Source organism: Anguilla anguilla, chromosome 11 (genome assembly GCF_013347855.1).
Source record: "Anguilla anguilla isolate fAngAng1 chromosome 11, fAngAng1.pri, whole genome shotgun sequence".
Classification (NCBI taxonomy): domain Eukaryota; kingdom Metazoa; phylum Chordata; class Actinopteri; order Anguilliformes; family Anguillidae; genus Anguilla; species Anguilla anguilla.
Genome location: NC_049211.1, coordinates 42,525,333 through 42,543,864, shown reverse-complemented (window position 1 = coordinate 42,543,864; position 18,532 = coordinate 42,525,333). Strand labels below are relative to the sequence as shown.

At 46.2% G+C, this 18,532-nt stretch overlaps 1 protein-coding gene across 1 annotated transcript in view; it reads right to left on the bottom strand.

The window, feature by feature from the left end:
• Positions 1-5,398: 5,398 nt before the first annotated feature.
• tspan2b (tetraspanin 2b) overlaps positions 5,399-18,532 on the bottom strand; it is a 29,493-nt gene continuing 16,359 nt past the window's right edge. Inside the window, exons 3-8 of the mRNA XM_035383450.1 lie at positions 10,817-10,914; positions 10,392-10,466; positions 10,077-10,163; positions 8,466-8,531; positions 7,574-7,657; positions 5,399-6,804 (exon numbers count right to left, since the gene is read on the bottom strand). Coding sequence (XP_035239341.1) covers positions 6,739-6,804; positions 7,574-7,657; positions 8,466-8,531; positions 10,077-10,163; positions 10,392-10,466; positions 10,817-10,914 — 476 coding nt within the window. The 3' untranslated portion in view covers positions 5,399-6,738. The remainder of the gene's footprint in view (positions 6,805-7,573; positions 7,658-8,465; positions 8,532-10,076; positions 10,164-10,391; positions 10,467-10,816; positions 10,915-18,532) is intronic.

The following is an 18,532-nucleotide window of genomic DNA, read 5'->3' as shown; positions in this document are numbered from 1 at the left end:
TTTCCCCTGGCTGCGGTGCCCGTGGCGGCAGTGGCGCTACGTGCCGCGGCCCGCTGGTGTAATCCGGCCGTGGGACGGTCCTGCAGGGCTCAGGGTCCCTCCCCCCCCCCCCCCCCCCCCGCATTCCGGACGAGGCCAGCTGTCTCTCAAACGTCACGCCGGGAATATGAGAGGGGGACAGGGGGGTGGGTGTGGCCCAGCGCTTCCAAACCCGCCGATTGGCCCTCTTCCCCTTTTCCCGGAGGGGCGACACATAGCATACAAATGGAACGATGTACACACACAATGCCTGACGGGAAAACTTCACATCGTTAAGACAATTTTGATGAGATTTTCCATTTAATTTTTAATAAGAAATTTTTTTTTTTTTTTTTAAGAAAATATTAATTCTAGAAAGTTTTTTGAACAAAAAACTTAAGTTGATGGGAAATTTGCCACCTGGTTTGATACATCTAAGAACTATTTTAATTTAACATTTTTTGGAAGTTATTTTTTTCTGTGTGTCCTACCTGCGTTTTCAAAAAAATCTAATGGAGTCACTGTAAGGCATAATTAGTTAACCTGAGTGTCTTACATGCTTGACCGGATTTTAAATAGTGATTATGAAATAGGCCTGGCACCATGTCAGTTCAGTCTTAATGCCAGTGGCACAAATGGGTCAGATTGAAATCATGCTGGGCGGCTGCTAGAAGAGAGCTGTGTCAGCCATGGGTCAGTCAGCTGACATGAACCGAATCAACCAATCGAGTTGCAGAGTCTGCATATCTGCCGGCTAAATGTAGACCTCTTGGTGTAATTATTCCAACTTTAAACCACCACATTTTATGTATTTGTACGATAAATATTCAGACGAATCCAGTTTGCATTAATAAAAACTGTAAGGCTGTGAAATGTGGAAGGCTGTTAAATGTAGAAGACATGTATCAAAGGCATCATAACAGGAACAAGACGGGAAACTGTAGAAAGGTGCATTAGTTCTTGTGCTACACTGAGAAGCCTGAATGCTACTTACATTTTAACTAGCCTATAGCCTTTAAATATATTACAAATAGATCAATCAACAGTTCCAACTTTTTATGGTTGACCTTAAAAATTACTGCTTAAAAATTAAAAAAACAAAATAATCACTTTATTAAACCAAGTAGGCCTACAGTCTGGAACAGCCACAGACGATTTTGTACTGAGTTGAATGGTTGTGGTTTGGTTTAATGAAATGATCAGTTTATCTCAAATTATCTTACGTAAACTCAATAGCACGATGATCTCTATCGGGTTGGACTTGCAAGTTTGCTTCTTTTTGCGATCAGCTTGGTAGTTTGCAGCAGTTTTTAAGCTGCAGGGCATCATGCCTGTGCAAGACTCTAGAAAAGTCTGCCAAAGTCAGGGCGATCAGATGTCGATTTTGTAATGAACATGGTGGGGTGGAGCCTTAATTTATCGGTATGTGCAAGTCAGGCTTTAAAATACCAACGTGAAAAGACATGCAAACCGTATGGGAGCATGTTAAATGGAAACTGAGGAGCATCGAAACTCAACATTTAATCTGTTGAGTTTCCATTATTCAATGTGGTATTTTGTTTATTCCTGGGTTTTCAATTTGCAAAGTGGCCATTTGTTAATTTGTGTATTAGCTGGGATTTCACAATTCCATGTGGTCTTTTGTTGTTTGAATAATGGTATGGTATATCTTCCATACCATAGGCTACTGCATTCTCTTTCACCCAAATATACCTTTGTAACGATGGCAGGACTGATTCTCAGGTAATAACAGGAACACAGGATACAGAAGGAGGTGGTCATGGACGAGTTATCCTAAACCTGCTGAGGACTGCAGGCCATTACAGAAGCAACAGTGTGTGTGTGTGTGTGTGTGTGTGTGTCTATTGTGTGTGTGTGTGTATCCGCAGGTACTGTACGTACGTGCAGTGCCTGATGGGAAAAGTAATCACACTGTAAAGACTGTTTTAAATTTTTAGACAGAGCAATGCATTAATGTTTTTTTTTTTTTTTAAGAAAACCCAAATTCTTCCATTCACTTGAAAGATTTTGTAAACAACAACTATAATTTAGAGCAATATTTGGAGTCCCTTTTCCTCAAAATGTGAGATGATTTGCTGCTGACGCTTTGTGCACATTTGATTGACAGACAGTACCCAGTGTCATACCTCTTAGTGCTTCACAGTGCATATTTCCCAATGGTGACACAAACCCAGAGAAAACTCAACGCCAGTATGGAAGAAATGGAAAAAGATTCTCTCAATGTGCTTGTGCTGCGTCGTGCTTACAAGCAATCTCATGGGGCCTCTTCAAAATGTTATTGGTTAAACACTCAAATTTTTGGTCTAATATACCTACAAGGGTGATTCTGAAATAAGTCTGGCAATGCATCACTTAGTCCTTTCACATAGAATTTAGCCTCAATTTATTTGATTTATTTTTCTTCTTATTATTATCATTATTATTATTATTATTAATCATTATATTTTATTAAATTCATGGAATTGAATGAATCTGAAAGCAGGGAGGAAACTCCAGAGATGAGTGGCAGTTGAAGTCAGAACTGCCAGTCAGATCTTTGGGACAAAGTATTCCAGATTACATTACATTACATTACATTATAGGCATTTAGCAGACGCTCTTATCCAGAGCGACTTACACAACTTTTTACATAGCACTTTACATTGTATCCATTTATACAGCTGGATATATACTGAAGCAATGCAGGTTAAGTACCTTGCTCAAGGGTACAACGGCAGTGTCCTTACCCGGGATTCGAACCTGCGACCTTTCGGTTACAAGCGCAGTTCCTTACCCACTGTGCCACACTCCGTCTCCGTCAGATATTAAACCACCACGTATTCTATTAGTTTTCAAAAAACGTTGTTTTTGTACTGGTCCTAAATATTCAGACAAATGCCCAATGTGTTCCTGAAAACTGTTGGAACACCACTTGGGAGAGACGTATCAGAGATCACAGGACAGAAGCGGGAAAAGGAACTTTAGAAAAGTTTATTAGTTCTTGCACAACTATCTTCCTGAGAAGCCTGAATGCCACTTCAACTCAAATTATATCAGCCATTAAATAAATTAACAAGAGATCAATCGACAGTTCGGTCGTACTGCTTTTGTTCATGCGTGCAGTACTTCAAGTCTTCATTCTGGTTCACCAAAGTATACATCTATGGTCATGGCCAAATGAACCTTTCGAGCAATGCCTAGCAAAAAGGTGCGTATGGGAGGTGAAATCCATAGCTGGAGGTCGTGGTGTACTTCAAAACTATCTTTGGACCTCACCTCTCATTGGCACATAAAAAGTTCCATAACGTTGCATTTTTGCCTGTACAACTCACACCTGAAAAACCTGGACAGAATACAATGCTAAAAGGTGTTATATTCCCCTATCAGAAGTACGTACTGAAGTCTAAACAACAGTCACTTTTTTCTTCCAATATTCAATCTGCACATTACTTTCTCCAAATCATTTGTATCCAAATGTCTTTTGCAAGCACAGTCATGTTCTGCAAACCTTTTATGTCCGCATCTGTCTTTTGGTTAAATTTGTTTGAAAGTTGAAAACCCAGTTACTGCTGATGCCTCGATTTGGTATGACCTACTTGTGAATTAACAAACTGGTACATTTTCCTGTCAAATAGAGCACTGGAAGGCTTCTCTGCGCACTTGGAGAACTGGTTATACGGTACAAATCTCAAGTTCATGCCTATGCCTCAGGTCCTGACACACTATCCTAAATAAGCTGGCCTGTCTTACTCCGGATCTTTGATCACATGGCTTTTGATGGGTTTCTGGGAAGGTGAATAGATCTCTCTCTCTCAACCTACCCTTACAAAAAAGAGAGAAAAATTTACAGCACTTCACCCCTGGTCAAAATCCATCAGAAATGAACAGACATTTTTGAGATGAATTGGCTGCCATCGATAGAAATAAGTGTTTCCTAACGGATAACTGCTGCAAGGCCATAGCAGATATGATCATGTAAGCAGCTTTGCACTTTAAGTATTAAAGCCAATTCACACGTAAAATCTATTATATAAAAAGACCAATAAGAGGGAATTGTTTTCATTTTAAATGACTCCTTAATTTTGGAACTTTACTGCTGCTTAGACTTGCACTGGAAGCCACTAGCCTGATTGACTCTACACATCAGCACAGTTAAAAACTTTCATATGCAACGTTAAGGTTGTTGATTTGTTTTCTTGTGTATGTTTAAAAAAACACCAAAGGCACATTAAGTATGGACATGCTGTGAAAAGCAACAGTTTTCTTCGTTTACATTATTACCAAACACAAGTCTACACAAGCTGCCTCTATAGTATACACATCTTGACAGTACATCCCAAATCAGCTATTTCATGAGCTACCAAACAGACACAGACAAAAAAACAAGTAAAAAAAAAATTAAGAGACAAATTACAAATTCACACAAAATGTACAAATCTTCAAAGCTCGGGCGCAAAGTCGGTTGGGACACGCACAAGAAAGGCTGCAGGGGGCGGGGCTCCGGCGCTAAGCAACACACACCATAACCACATCTGGTCAATGCTTTTTTTGTAGCATTCTGGCGATTCGCTTGTTGGCGGACAACTGATGCCCTCTAACTGAAAAGAGCCGGAAGAAAGAATCGGTAAAGCCGTCTAATATCTGTGATTTTTTTGGTAACAGCCCGGCTTGCTACGCCAGTGTCTAGCTAGCCATCAAACTAGTTCTAGTCAAACTAGTGTTATAATATACTGTGATGACGGCAACTGCACCATTGAAGAACCCTTCCTCCGAGGAAGACTATAGAGGAAACCCATGCTTGGAGCAAAATAAAGTTCAGCCAATACGATACACCTGGCGTCAGAAAATCAGATCTGGCCCTTGATGTTCACTGCCCGTTTCTTGTGAGCGACCCAAGCCAATTTGCCGCTAGTGCCGTCCGATATTGAGCAGAAGGGGGGTTCCTGGCGGCTTGCCCGCAGTGCCGTGTCTGGGGCAGGCCGTTAGCTCTCCCAAACTTCCACAGGCACACGGTTTCCACACAGTAAGCACTCAAAAGTTTACAGTTTGGTCAGTGAACTTCGGGAATGTTGCGTATTTGCATAGCAACCAGGCTGGCTGAGGGCTGTGGCTCTGAGCGTGTGTGTTGGTGTTTCTCTACGCGTACGAGGGTGTGTGTGTGTTGGTGTTTCTCTACGTGTACGAGGGTGTGTGTGTTGTCGCTTGTGTGTGCGTATGGGCGTGTGTATGTTGGCACTTGTGTGTGCGTATGGGGGTGTGTGTGTTGGCGCTTGTATGTGCGTATGGGTGTGTGTATGTTGGCGCTTGTGTGTGCGTATGGGTGTGTATATGTTGCTGTTTGTGTGTGCGTATGGGGGTGTGTATGTTGGTGTTTGTGTGCACGTATGGTGATGTGTGTTGGTGTTTGCATGTGCGTATGGGGGTGTGTATGTTGGTGTTTCTGTGCGCGTATGGGGGTGTGTGTTGGTGTTTGCGTGTGCGTATGGGGGTGTGTGTTGGTGTTTATGTGTGCGTATGGGGTTGTGTATGTTGGTGTTTCTGTGCGTGTATGGGGGTGTGTGTTTGTGTTTGCGTGTGCGTATGGGGACAGACATCCATATCCCTGAGTGTGTGTATGTTGGTGTTTGTGTATGCGTGTGGGGGTGTGTGTTGGTGTTTATGTGTGCGTATGTGGGTGTGTGTTGGTGTTTGTGTGTGCGTATGGGGACAGACATCCATATCCCTGAGTGTGTGCATGTTGGTGTTTGTGTATGCGTATGGGGGTGGGGAGACCATATGGATGTTTTGGGGGCCTCTAACAACGACCTCTCAGTGTCAAATTACATAATATTTTTACCTGCTGACACCAGAGGCTGCTGCTGCTGACATTTTTAGAACAGAATGCCCTCGCCTGCAAATATCTTACAAGGACTTTACGGATGCTATTTGCAGTTATAACAATGTGGACTGTGAGAATAAATTAAGTTTAGTTAGGAAAGTCATCAGGAGAGTTAAATTGTTTGGTCAATAACTCAACACACTTCTGAACAGTTTAAAGAGAAATTAATTGAGGATTTTAACCCCTAAAAGGGAAAAATATCTAATCTATAATTTCCATTGGTGGAAATGAGAAAAAGTCAATTCTGCAGGAGTACCGCTTTTGCGTTCACACAGAGAGCTATCAGTGTGTGGAACAGCTTGTCAGGTCATGTGGTCGGGGGAGAGACACCAGAAGTGTTCTTGTCCTAACTTGACACAGTGCTGGACGCTCTCCAGTATGTAGGTACAGGATGAGCCTAGACAGGCCGAATGGTCTGTTCTCATCAGTATGCATTCTTATGTTGTGTGTGCTGAGCACTAGTCAGCGTGGACTCTGAACAGCGATGAAAACAAATGAAGTTTCTGTGTGGAAACCACTGTGCTGTAAAACAGGTTAATTGGATTATAGCGAATGAGGAAGAGAGAGATCAGACTAGCGCCCGAACGACACTCGCTAATGACATCATTAGCGTGTACCACGGGCCCCCCTACAGAGCCCACTGTTGACTTGGTACGTGTTTTGGGAAAAAAAGGGAGGGGGTTGGACGGAGTGGCTTCCTGGATCTTTAAATGGCTCTCCTGGACCAATCCCGTCAGAGAGGCTCCGTCGCAGACGCCGTGACGAGTCTGGAAAGATCCGATGCGGGTCGGAGGGTTGGAGGGGTGGGGTGGGTGGGGTCAGGGGGCGGGGCAGGGCGTAGCCTAGATCACCTCCCTGCTATTCCTGATGGCACAGCACAGCACCATACTGAAGATCATGCCGATGATCTGGGGGAAAGCAGAGGACGACGTCAACAAAGGCATTCAAATATATCTCCCCTTGATTTTCAAATGCTGGGTTAAATACGTATGGAAAGACCTGCAGTTTCCGAATGCACAGACAGGGGGAGCTCTAACGCTGTCATGAAGCTTTAGTCCTGGACTGGGATGTGTCACTAATGGACTGCAAGAGCCATCAGGCCCCTCCAGCTCACACTGAATGCAGCTGCTCGCCTCGTACAATCAGCCAAAATACAGGTACTGCATGCCACACCTCTCCTCCTCTCTCCTCTCCTCAGTTACTTGAATATGCAAATCTCTTGTCCCGGCCTGTGGTGCAGCAAGACGAGCCATGCCCTCTTACCTGTTATATACTATCAAACCTTACCTACTATCCCCTCCCTAAAAGGGCCCTCCTGTCAATCATATTTCTTCCCCACACTGCCCCCTGGTGGAATGAGTCCCCTCTACAATAAGGACAGGTTTACCTTCTGCCGCAAACTAAAAACACACTTGTTTAAGCTGCACCTTAGCTCGCCTAACGCTGAACTCTTATTCTTTTAAAATCCTCACGTGCAGGCATTGTTCTGGTGCCTCTAAAGGGTTCAGACATTTTAACACGATTATGTTACGCTGGTCTGCTCATGACGCAGGGCCATGTTTTGGGATCTGTCCACCTGGGCCTGTTTTTCACACTAAACCAGTATTAATACCGGTAACACGGTATTAAAACCAGCATTCGTTCAGAACGTCGGATTGTTTCTGTTCTGGGCTTTACCATCACTCCGGCGATGCCGATTCCCACGTATCCGATGACGTACAGCTTATTGTTGAAGAACTCCGTTATGGCTGTGGTACAGTCCTGGAAAAGGAAAGGCAGAGCTTAGCTGACTCAGATCCGTCGGTCGCAGCAGCGAGAGATACGGCGCAGCCAACGTCAGGGAGCAGGAAGGACCTGCTTCAGTAGAACGTGCGCATTACGAGGTCAGAAATGCCGAACTTCTCTCGTGCACTTCTCAGTGCACTTTCACATTTGCAGGCGGGGTTAATTTGAAGCGGAGAGCGTGGGGCGCAGCGTGCTCGAGAGCCACCCTCTGTGCCACCCTTTGCCAGCGGGCTAAATTTAGCCTCTGGAACCCTCGGGCTGCTCCGTCAGGCGTGCCGGACGCGTCACGCAGGGGCCGATCGCCCACGTGAGGCGGCACCCCTCGCTCTCTGTTTCACTGCCCGCCACTCAGCTCTGGGTCACGGGCGTCCGGTTTCTCCGTGACTTTGGGGAATCGGGGACGTGCAGTCAGCCCTGCTGCAGGTGACTGAGCAGCTCTATTTCACACGGGGTTCGAGCTGCAAGACGCGGCTGCTGGGGGCGGAGATGCTAGCAACCACAGAGCTCTCTTCGTTTCGAAAATCTTCTGACAAACTGAAGATACGCTCAGTAAAACCTTTAGCATTAATTAAGTTTCTGAGTTTCTAGAAGGGTTTACACTCGATGAAAGGTCCACTCCATGACCGTAAAATGTACTTTATGAAAGTTGGTTTTACACTCACACGCATTTTGAAAATTAAAGCATAGATCTCACTTGGTTGAACCTTCTGCTTGAACAAGTACTCTTAACCTGGCAGGCAAGAGTACTCACTCAGAGTAGCTATGGACACCCGAGCTGTTTTACCTTGTCAGTAGGCTCATCCGCGCAGAGGGTGGGGTTTGGAGAGTCTTTTGTGCCACAGCATTCCAGCTACAGGTGGTTTGGAGAGAAAATAAATGGGGTTAGAAGGGCATTTATTCTTCATTAGGAGCAAAGTCCCGGCTAAAACAAACGACCGAGTGGCCCAGAAACCTTTGGGCCATTCAATTGTGCCGAGTTAGGGTTAATTCCATTTTCATTCAGTGAATTCAGGAAACTGACTTTTTAAAACTGAAAAATCCTCTCAGAATGAAATTTTAAATCAATGAATTGAATTGAATTTCCTGAAATAACTGACCCCAAATAGAATTAGGGAAAGACTACCTAACCACTGCACAGCGCGTTACTTTTAAAGCGTGAGTGAAGTACTTAGAGAGTGTAAATTGATTCAGGAGATCGAATGTGACCGAGATAAATATATCGCAGGCGGTCGAATGTTGGAGAGGAGAGAGGAGTGAAAACTGAGACCATCAGCTGCAGTGTGATCTTTGTCCGCAGCGTCAGGTGGCTTACAGTAGCGAATGGCGGAATCGCCAGGCGTGCAGGGGTCGCGGATTCACGCTGTGAGCTACTGCACTGTACCACCTCTCAGCCTGAAGGCTGCAGCTACACACTGCGCTGTGGGAGATGAACGACTGCACCACCTCTCAGTCTACCGTTGCCTGAAGGCTGCAGCTACGCACCGTGGGAGGTGGCGACTTTCACATGCGCCTTTAAAGCGAGAGGCAGACTCACTCTGCTGATTAAAGGTCCTGCTGAATTTACTGCAGAGTGGGGGAGGGGGCGGAGGCGGGGGCGGGGGAGTGGGTGCGTGACCAAATTTGCAAATCCATCTCTCGCAATCTGGCCACTGAATCATCCTCCAGTTGAACATGGCATAATAAAATTCTGTCTTCTCGAAAACAGCTGATGTGTGGTGGGTGTTCGGTTCCAAAATGGCTGCCGTGAATCACCCTGGTGGGTGCTGGACATTGGTGGGGACTGAGATTAGTCACAAACCCCCCCAAGTACTGTAAAGCATTTTCAGGACCATGAAAATTGCCATTATTAATATTATAATATAATATTATTATATTATGACACCCTGTTTGTTCCCTCAAGTTAGGAACAACAAACAATTTTTTTTCTAGGCAAAAGTTACAGCTGTGGGAATGTAAAAGGTAATTTTGAAAATTGCTATTATTATTATTATTATTATTCCCAAAAGTTGGACACCCTGCTTGTTCCCTCAAATTAGGAACAACAAACCAATTTTTTCAGGCAAAAGTTACAGCTATAGGAATGTAAAAGGTAATAAAAGAATATTGCTCTGGCTGTTTTCCTGAGAAAATAAACAACAGATGTTATATCATGCTCTGTCCTTTTGCTTTCTCACAGATTTTTTGTTCTCAACACACATTCACCCACTCATTATTGCTAAGAAAATGTGCATTGGACAAATAAAACAATCCTAAGTGTGTTTTCTTATTTTGACAAATTTCAAAAAGTAACTCTTAAAAACAGAAAATGTGGATGTTTTCAAGCTGAGTGCATATTTTAAAGAATGGGGTTATGTCTGATTGGCGGCTGCAAACTGAATTTTGAACTTATACTCACCACTTTGTGGTAAACGGATGCTATCGTAGTGCCGTTGTTGTTCTCACTGGCGGACTTACTGTAGAAACTCTGGACCTCTTCAATTATCTACAATGGAAACAAACAAAAAAACAAAAAAACCAATGCAACAACAAGAAATGAGATTCCGCTTGAGATATCCAAACTATAAGTTAGTGTCAAGACAGTACCAAAAATACTTTGATGACCATGCGCTTAATGATAAATTTAATGTAAACTTCAAAGTCACATAACAGCAGTTTGTATCTATGTTTCTCTACTTCTGTATATGAGAGAGCTGGAGCAGAAACACTGTACCTTGTCTTTGTTTAAAAACCCAAACACACCGGCAGCAATCTCAGCACCAAAGATGACCAGGAGACAGGCGAAAAACTGGAACAGGAGAAACTTATCAGCTGACAACAGAAAACATTTTCCCTAAACAAACCACTGAACCTTCAACTGTTGCCTAAAGCATACTTTTAAAACTGACAACAGCAAAGTGTTATAATCTGTCACATGCAGATGCAGGTGTATTAGTATTAAAATGACTGCTTGTTTCTGTAGCACATTAGCTTGATTCTAAAATATATTTAAGAGTATACAATGTACAGATATCCCAAACAAGAAATAAAATCTGAGCTGCAGAATTCATGACCTGCTCCTATTTCAGTGACATAACACATAAGTCCATGTTCATGTAATACAAAATTAATATGCTTCACATCCCAGATTGAACTCACCGATCCCAGAAGGCATTGCGATTCCCGGACAGCGCCGCAGCAGCCGAAGAAGCCCACAAGCATCATGAGCCCGCCAGCACCAATGAGGATGTACACACCTACAAGCAGACAGAAGCGGATAGAAATATGATTTATAAACATACACAAAATTGTATCTGTCTGTATATATGTACACAAGAATGGAAAAGTTAAAAACTAAAAACAGATAATTGCATCACTACAATAATTATTATTTGTATTTGTGAAAAAATCATTTCATGCTAACCAAATTACGCCAGCTGCACCTGAACCCACAGGCGCACGTGAGCACGTCTCCATGACAGCATGCAAGAGCTTATGTGATGGTAATGAATGTTTTAAAATACAAATTGTTTATTTGGCTTAAACCAATCTACATGGAGGCAATTATATTTCGAAACAACCATTTGCGCAAGTAGCTCGAACGAATGCAAGGTAAGTTGACTAGGAAAAGAACTTGTCAAAAATTAAGGCCTAGCTAAAGTAATTAACTTTCCATTTTCCAAATGCCTACACTGAAGTCATGATGTATCGTTTATTTATTTATTCATTCGTTTATTTATGTAACTGTTGGACGCATCCAACAAACTGACTTGTTTGTTAGCACGCCAAGATAAAAACATAACGCTATTGTGCAAGGAAATGTAATTAAATGCATTGCATGGAAACAGAAACGTGTAAGGAAACACAATGCAACCACGTAATATTTTTTGTGTATATGACAATTAAATGTCAAGCAATATTAGACCTACGTTCATGTAAAAAAAAGACAGTTTGCTGGAAAATCGCAACTTCTCAATAAGAAATTGACATTTTAACAGGGGCGATGCAATTCGCAAAGTCGACAGAAGATGACGACATTTTACAAGATTCTACAGCCAAAGGCACGAAAAGGGACACGATGGAGAACAGTCTGAAGGTAAGCAAAAACCAGTCAGCACTTTTTAAGGAAATCATATTGTAAAGTTACATTTTACATTGCTATTAATTGCCTGTCAGTTCATATAAGATTTATTTTAAACCACAGTCACGCAGTGTAGGTATAATTGCATGTTGTTAATGCATCGACGACGTTACGCATTTAACATCGATACTAAAGTGGACTTCTTCCCGATTTTTTGAGATCATTCGTCCGCAACACCATAAATCCCTTATTCTGAATGTCTTTATCTTACTGGTGATTATGAACCATAAACAAAATCAAATCACAGATGCTTTGCAGACTGTGTGCATTATGCCTGAACAAAAATAAAAACTCCATGGTAGTCCATGGCCTTCGAATGGCACTCAAAACTCAAAGGGCAGAGCCAGATGTTTACAAAAAACAACCCAACGAGAACAAACACCAATAACAAGTACTGGTCTTGCTTAAAGGGTAGATAGTCTTGACGCTCTTACATCTCATTACTGTTAACAAAATTGCTGTTTGCCAGGTTAGCATCATACTTATTGATTATGAGTGGGTCTTCTGTTCCTTTGCGGTGATAGTGTACTTTTGTATTCCTGAGATTAATACTGATGTTCTCCATTTCCAGACTGCTCTGAATAAGAGTATCTGCTAAGTGATTGTAATGGAATACTGTCTTCCATAAGTGCTGTAAGCTTGTACAGTAAATTCATAATTTCTGTGGCAAACATTTCCAGTTCAGAAATGGCTTCATTCACTGACTTGAAATGGGTTGTGTTTTAGATAGTAGTGCATAAATTCACATATATGTTTCAGGTACTGTTTGTCTTCAGGGGTTACTGGTTTGCTTCTGTGTGAGCTTCGACTGTGCACTTTGATCCAAAGGTAACTGCTGCAGTCAGCAAAAGCCATTGGTATACATTAGAAATCTTACTAAACACTGTTTCTTGTGTGCTTTTAAAAATGAGCATGTATTCTTCCCCAGCTAGTGCGCTACTATGTTTAATAAGGCAAGTGCCAATATTAACCTGCTTGAAAATGAAACCTTGCTCACTGTTTTTTTTTTTTTGGGGGGGGGGGGAGGGGGTCATCTCTGAAATTTGAAACCACGCTCAAACGGAGCCTTCATGCTCACTGATTCTTTTTTGAAGAACTTGCTGAAACTGGACGCTGTTTCAGAATAAAGGCCCTTCTCTTCGCTTCCTTGCCGAACAGACAGGCGAGTTTGTCCCGCAGTGCGTAGTTAACAGACAGACACTGGGATTGGGATCCTGTTCCTCCTGCAGTGCGTAGTTAACAGACAGGTGCTGGGATTGGGATCATGTTCCTCCTGCAGTGCGTAGTTAACAGACAGGCGCTGGGATTGGGATCCTGTTCGTCCCGCAGTGCGTAGTTAACAGACAGACGCTGGGATTGGGATCCTGTTCCTTCCGCAGTGCGTAGTTAACAGACAGGCGCTGGGATTGGGATCATGTTCCTCCTGCAGTGCGTAGTTAACAGACAGGCACTGGGATTGGGATCCTGTTCCTTCCGCAGTGCGTAGTTAACAGACAGGCGCTGGGATTGGGATCATGTTCCTCCTGCAGTGCGTAGTTAACAGACAGACGCTGGGACTGGGATCCTGTTCCTTCCGCAGTGCGTAGTTAACAGACAGGCGCTGGGATTGGGATCATGTTCCTCCTGCAGTGCGTAGTTAACAGACAGACGCTGGGACTGGGATCCTGTTCCTCCTGCAGTGCGTAGTTTAGCATGTCACATGCTTTTCGGGATGCCCTTCATGGCTGCCCACTGCCCTCCAGAGCGTGCTGCACCGGCACGGCCTCTGTGTACTTAGAGAAGTCGTCCATGCAGTCCCATGGGAGGGTGAGGGGGGTGAGGGGGGTGGAGCTCTCCTTTGTCGCGCCCTTGAAGGAAAGAGATCGTCTGACGCAGCAGGAGGAGTGGAGAGGCCTGGAAGACAGGCCGGTGTGAGACTGCATCATGTGTCGGTGTGGGTTACCCTAATGACTGTCAGAAGGACAAGATGGGTCACACGCTTCGGGGCAGTGGGGCATACACCCCCCCCCCCCCAACCGCAAAAACACTTTACCTCCGCTGGTCTGAACGCAGGCCCCATTCACAACCAGCTCTCTCCCCATAAGGAGCATTGTTATTTGGCTTTGGAGTCACAGACTGTGGGTCAACCCTGGGCATCAGCCTGGGTGTGGAGGAAAACCAGGGACAGACCAGGCCGGACGGCTCTCTGTCTCTCTCCGTCTCTCTCTCTCTGCCTGTCTCTTTCTCTCTCTTTATTTCTCTCTCTCAAGTCTTTGGAGTCATGTGAACCGTGGATGTAAAACATTAACGAGTGCGTTTTTGCTCTTGTTTTTCATGTTACTGTAACTGGACTGCAAATCAGCACATACACTGCAACCTGTGTTTAATATGTCTGTCATATACACCTGTGTGCAAAAAGTTGCTTGTGTCTCCCTGCTTATTTAGCGCATGCCAAGTGTGTCATTGAAAATGTCACTGCGAATAAGAGGAGGAAATGAGATGTGAGGTGGGCAGTTAACGCAATTAAGGTAATTTCTTCAGGTGACATTACTCTTGTTGATGTTCCGTGTGGACCAGCTTCTGACAATGGCTGCTGCGTCTGATGTGGCAGAAGCGATGTCTGTTGACAACACCCTGTTTTAGTAACAGGAAGGATGGCTCTGAAGCAGATGACACACGATGACTGGTCCTGAGGGCAGTGATCCGGTTACACCGCACGTAATGTGACACTGAGCCGCACACAATGCCATCTGTGTGGAACGCTTCGGCAGGCTCCAGTGTCCAGCCTGTGTTGGGTCTTCAGTGCGTCAAGATGGCAGCGGCGCCAACACGACCCAGTCCTTCCACTGTATTACTGTCTTTTCATTACAGTGTCTACTTATCGAACTGCACACTTTACATTACAGGCATTTAGCAGACGCTCTTATCCAGAGCGACTTACATTGTATCCAATTATAATATGGATTATATATAATTATGGATGTATACTGAAGCAATGCAGGTTAGGTTACCTTGCTGAAGGGTCCATCGGCAGTGTTCCCTACCTGGGAATCGAACCTACGACCTTTCGGTTACAAGACCAACTCCTTAGCCTTATATACTACACTGCCGCCCGAAAACACACTGTAGCTGGTTTGGGTTCAGACCTACCCTTTCTTATCTCACAGCGATGTTTTTTGGTTAAAGCACCAAGCTAATCAATGTATCGAGCTGGGAGAGTCACCACAGTGCCGGTACTTATGAAGGCACGCGCATCCCGGCAGTACGACTACGTCTTAACCGGAGTGAAGCTTTGCTCCATCTCCCGTGACGCGCAGGACAGGGGACCAAAAGGCGCACACGGTGATGAGGAAAGTCCTGGTTCGGCTCTTTCACCCTGCTTTGACCCCTGACTGCAGCTCTGCGCAGAGCCGTGTCTGTACTGCGGCGTGGCTCTGGTTAGCATGCTAGCGAGGCGACAATGACAGCCATCAGCCCTTATTTACACTGTGAATGTAAATGGTAAATGGACTGCATTTATATAGCGCTTTTATCCAAAGCTCTTTACATTACTTTACATTACATTACAGGCATTTAGCAGACGCTCTTATCCAGAGCGACTTACACAACTTTTACATAGCATTTTACATTGTATCCATTTATACAGCTGGATATATACTGAAGCAATGCAGGTTAAGTACCTTGCTCAAGGGTACAACGGCAGTGTCCTTACCCGGGAATCGAACCTGCGACCTTTTGGTTACAAGCCCAGTTCCTTACCCATCTTTACAATTGATGCCTCTCATTCACCTGAGCAGTTAGGGGTTAGGGGTTAGGTGTCTTGCTCAGGGACACTTCGACACGCCCAGGGCGTCTGGGCCTTCACTCCTAAAGGCGTGGCCTGTGAGGGAAGAAACGTGCGCATTTTTCCTTTTCCAGCTGACACCGTCAGCGACGCGCTATCGGTGACCTCACCCTCGTTCGCGTTTAAAGTCGGGAGCAGCCGCGACGTGCCTTCGTCTTCCCGTCGAGGAAGACGTCTGACAGGTAGGCACAGAATTTCGCTGCTTGTCGAACACGGGGACGCGTTCCGAGGGTGACGCGGGGCGCGTGTGATGTCACCGGCAAAGTGAGGCCGCGGTCACGGCAAAGCAGCGAGCCGATTGGCTCTCGGTGCCAGGCGGGTTCGGCCGAAAGCCGCCCGCGCCGTCGAATCTCCGCAGATCGCGCGCGGCGCCACCAATCGAAACGATCGATTACCCGTCGCTAGGAAGACGTGCGAGTGGCAAACGCTGATCAAAAAATCAATTGGCTAATACATTTTTAATACGCGCGCTACGCTATCGCATCGCACAAGGGCCTCAAACAACATGCGGCTGAAAGTGCTCGGAAAGCCGAGTGTGTACACCGTGTGTGAAGCGGACGGGTTCTGTATGCATTTTTAATGCAGCCGCTCTCGTGAGTGACAGCACTGAGTAATAGCGCACGGGATTTATCACTCTGGGCCGCGGCGTCTCCGGCTGGATGCCGGCCCGGCGGGCGTGCCGGAGGGCCGAACGCGAGCGTCTCGCGGCGCGCCGTTAGCTCGGGCTGCGCTAACATCACAGAGGAGAGGATGACTAGCTCAGCGCTGAACGGTCATCAAAGAGGCTTCTGGGTAAACGCCACGCCCCGATGTGGCTCGGCGTATGCGGCCGGCTCAAAGTGGCTTTGGCCCTGCTAATGTTCTTCATAAAGAATGCATTTGCCATTCCTGGTGCGGTTTTTTCCTCCGGGCCTGCTGGCCTCTCTCCTGTTTTTTGCCCCGTGTTTTTAACGAGCGTTTGGCTGGCGACTCCGCCCCTAGCCTGTCTGAGCCGCCGCAGCCCGGTGTTTACGGGCCGAGCTCTCAGGTCTGTCTGCTCTCCCCGAGCAACGCCGACCCACACAAAGGAAAGGAGGAGAGCCAATGGGAGCGGAGCGGAGGGGACGGAGGCGGGGCTAGCGCCGGAGTAGGGGGGGGTGGGGGTAGCATCTGCTCGCGCGAGTCACAACACGGCCGTGGTGCTGGCGGTGGGGGCTGAGGGGGGGGGGCGGGGCCTCCGGACCCCCCCGAGGCCTCATTACCGCTCTCATTAGCAGCAGGAGGAGGAGGAGGAGGAGGAGGATGCTACAGGGACCCGGCCGCAGTCACAGCGGCCCCCCTCCTCAGCGCCGCGCCCCGCCCTGCCCCCCCCCTCCACGATCTCCCTCCACACCATTGGCTCCGGCACTGCTGCCAGGGAGACAGGGAGGGTCCGCGCTCCAGTTCGTCTGCAGCGGGAGGAAGCAGTCCCTGGGGAGGGGGGGGGGGTTGGCATCATGGTTTCATTACTCCCCCCCCCCCCACCCCCGCTGTTTGGCGGTCCGACGCGCGCCCCCGCGGGAGCTGCAAGACGAGCGGCCCGCCGCGCCTGCAGGTTGCCTGGCGACGGGTCTGCGGCAAGGCCACGCCCGTTTCCCGCTGTCAGCCGGCAGCCTGTGGGACGGTGCGGGGCCAGACGGGTCTGGCGAACACCACCCGGCCCTTTGTGCCAGATTTAGCGCACAGCGCGTCGAAACGCGGACGGGAGAGAGCCGTCACACCCAGCACAATTCAGTAATCTCGCGCTACACTGCCAAACCGTGTCTGTCCTGGCAGTGTAAAAAAAAAAAAATGCCTTCATTTATTCCTGTTTTCACACTTCTAAAATAATTCCCTTCTAAATTTAGTTCTCCAACATCCCCCGCTGTTGAAATCCCACTGTATCACCTATTGACTCTCATCCAAAAATATAAGCAGTTAGCTGCCGATATGAAAATGAACCTGGCTGCAGACATGGCTGACCTCTAGCCCTCAGTCCTTTCCCAGGTGAACCGAAAGTCACAGTAGTAGAGGTTTGCCATGAGAAATTCAAAGAAGTCTCCATTTCTAAATACAAACTGCAGCCTGTAATTTTCCAATTACATTTGTTTTTTTGTTTAACTGCCATTTTGTGCTTTGTCTAGGCTGCTTTCGAGCTTGTTTTTGTATCGTCTGCTTTTCCTTGTTGAAAAATGATCACGTTATGAAAATGCTACACTACGAAACTGCAGCAGTTGTCATGGTTGTAGCTTGGGGTGGTGGTGTACCTATCATTTGATTGCATCTTATTTATTTCTGTGTCTGTGGGCATTATCATCTTAAGCAGGGGTCCCCAATCCTGTTCCTGGAGAGCTGCAGGGTCTGTGGGTTTTTATGTTCACGACCAGATTAGACCCAAGAAACCAGGTGGGGTGAAGAAATTGCTTTAACTGGTCTGGTAAAACCAGCACACCCTTCCCCACAACGTTCAAGGACCAGGGCTGAGCACTACTGAGCTGTAGTGTGTGGACCCCATCACAAGTGAGAACACTGAGACGACAATGAGGGAGGGAGAGGGGGAGAGGGGGAGAGAGGGTGAGAGGGTGAGAGGGAGAGGGGGAGAGAAGGAGAGAGGGAGAGAGGGACATTACGGACCCCAGAAGATACAAGCTGCTCAGTACGGTAAATTGTTTGAAGCTGAAGATAAAGACTCCCCTCTGCAGCAAGACACTTAGCTTCACAGTAGCAAGTCGCTGATGGCCCCCAGTCCTGCATGCTTGGCTCTCCCATCATTACCCCGAGTGCAGCTCTGGGAGAGTCTAGCTGATTCTGATAAAGCACCATCATGCAGAAGGGGTGTAATCACCCCAGCGACCGCTCTCCTGAAAAATTCAGCTCTCTCCCTGAAACTTTGCAGCCTCTGCTTGCAACAGAA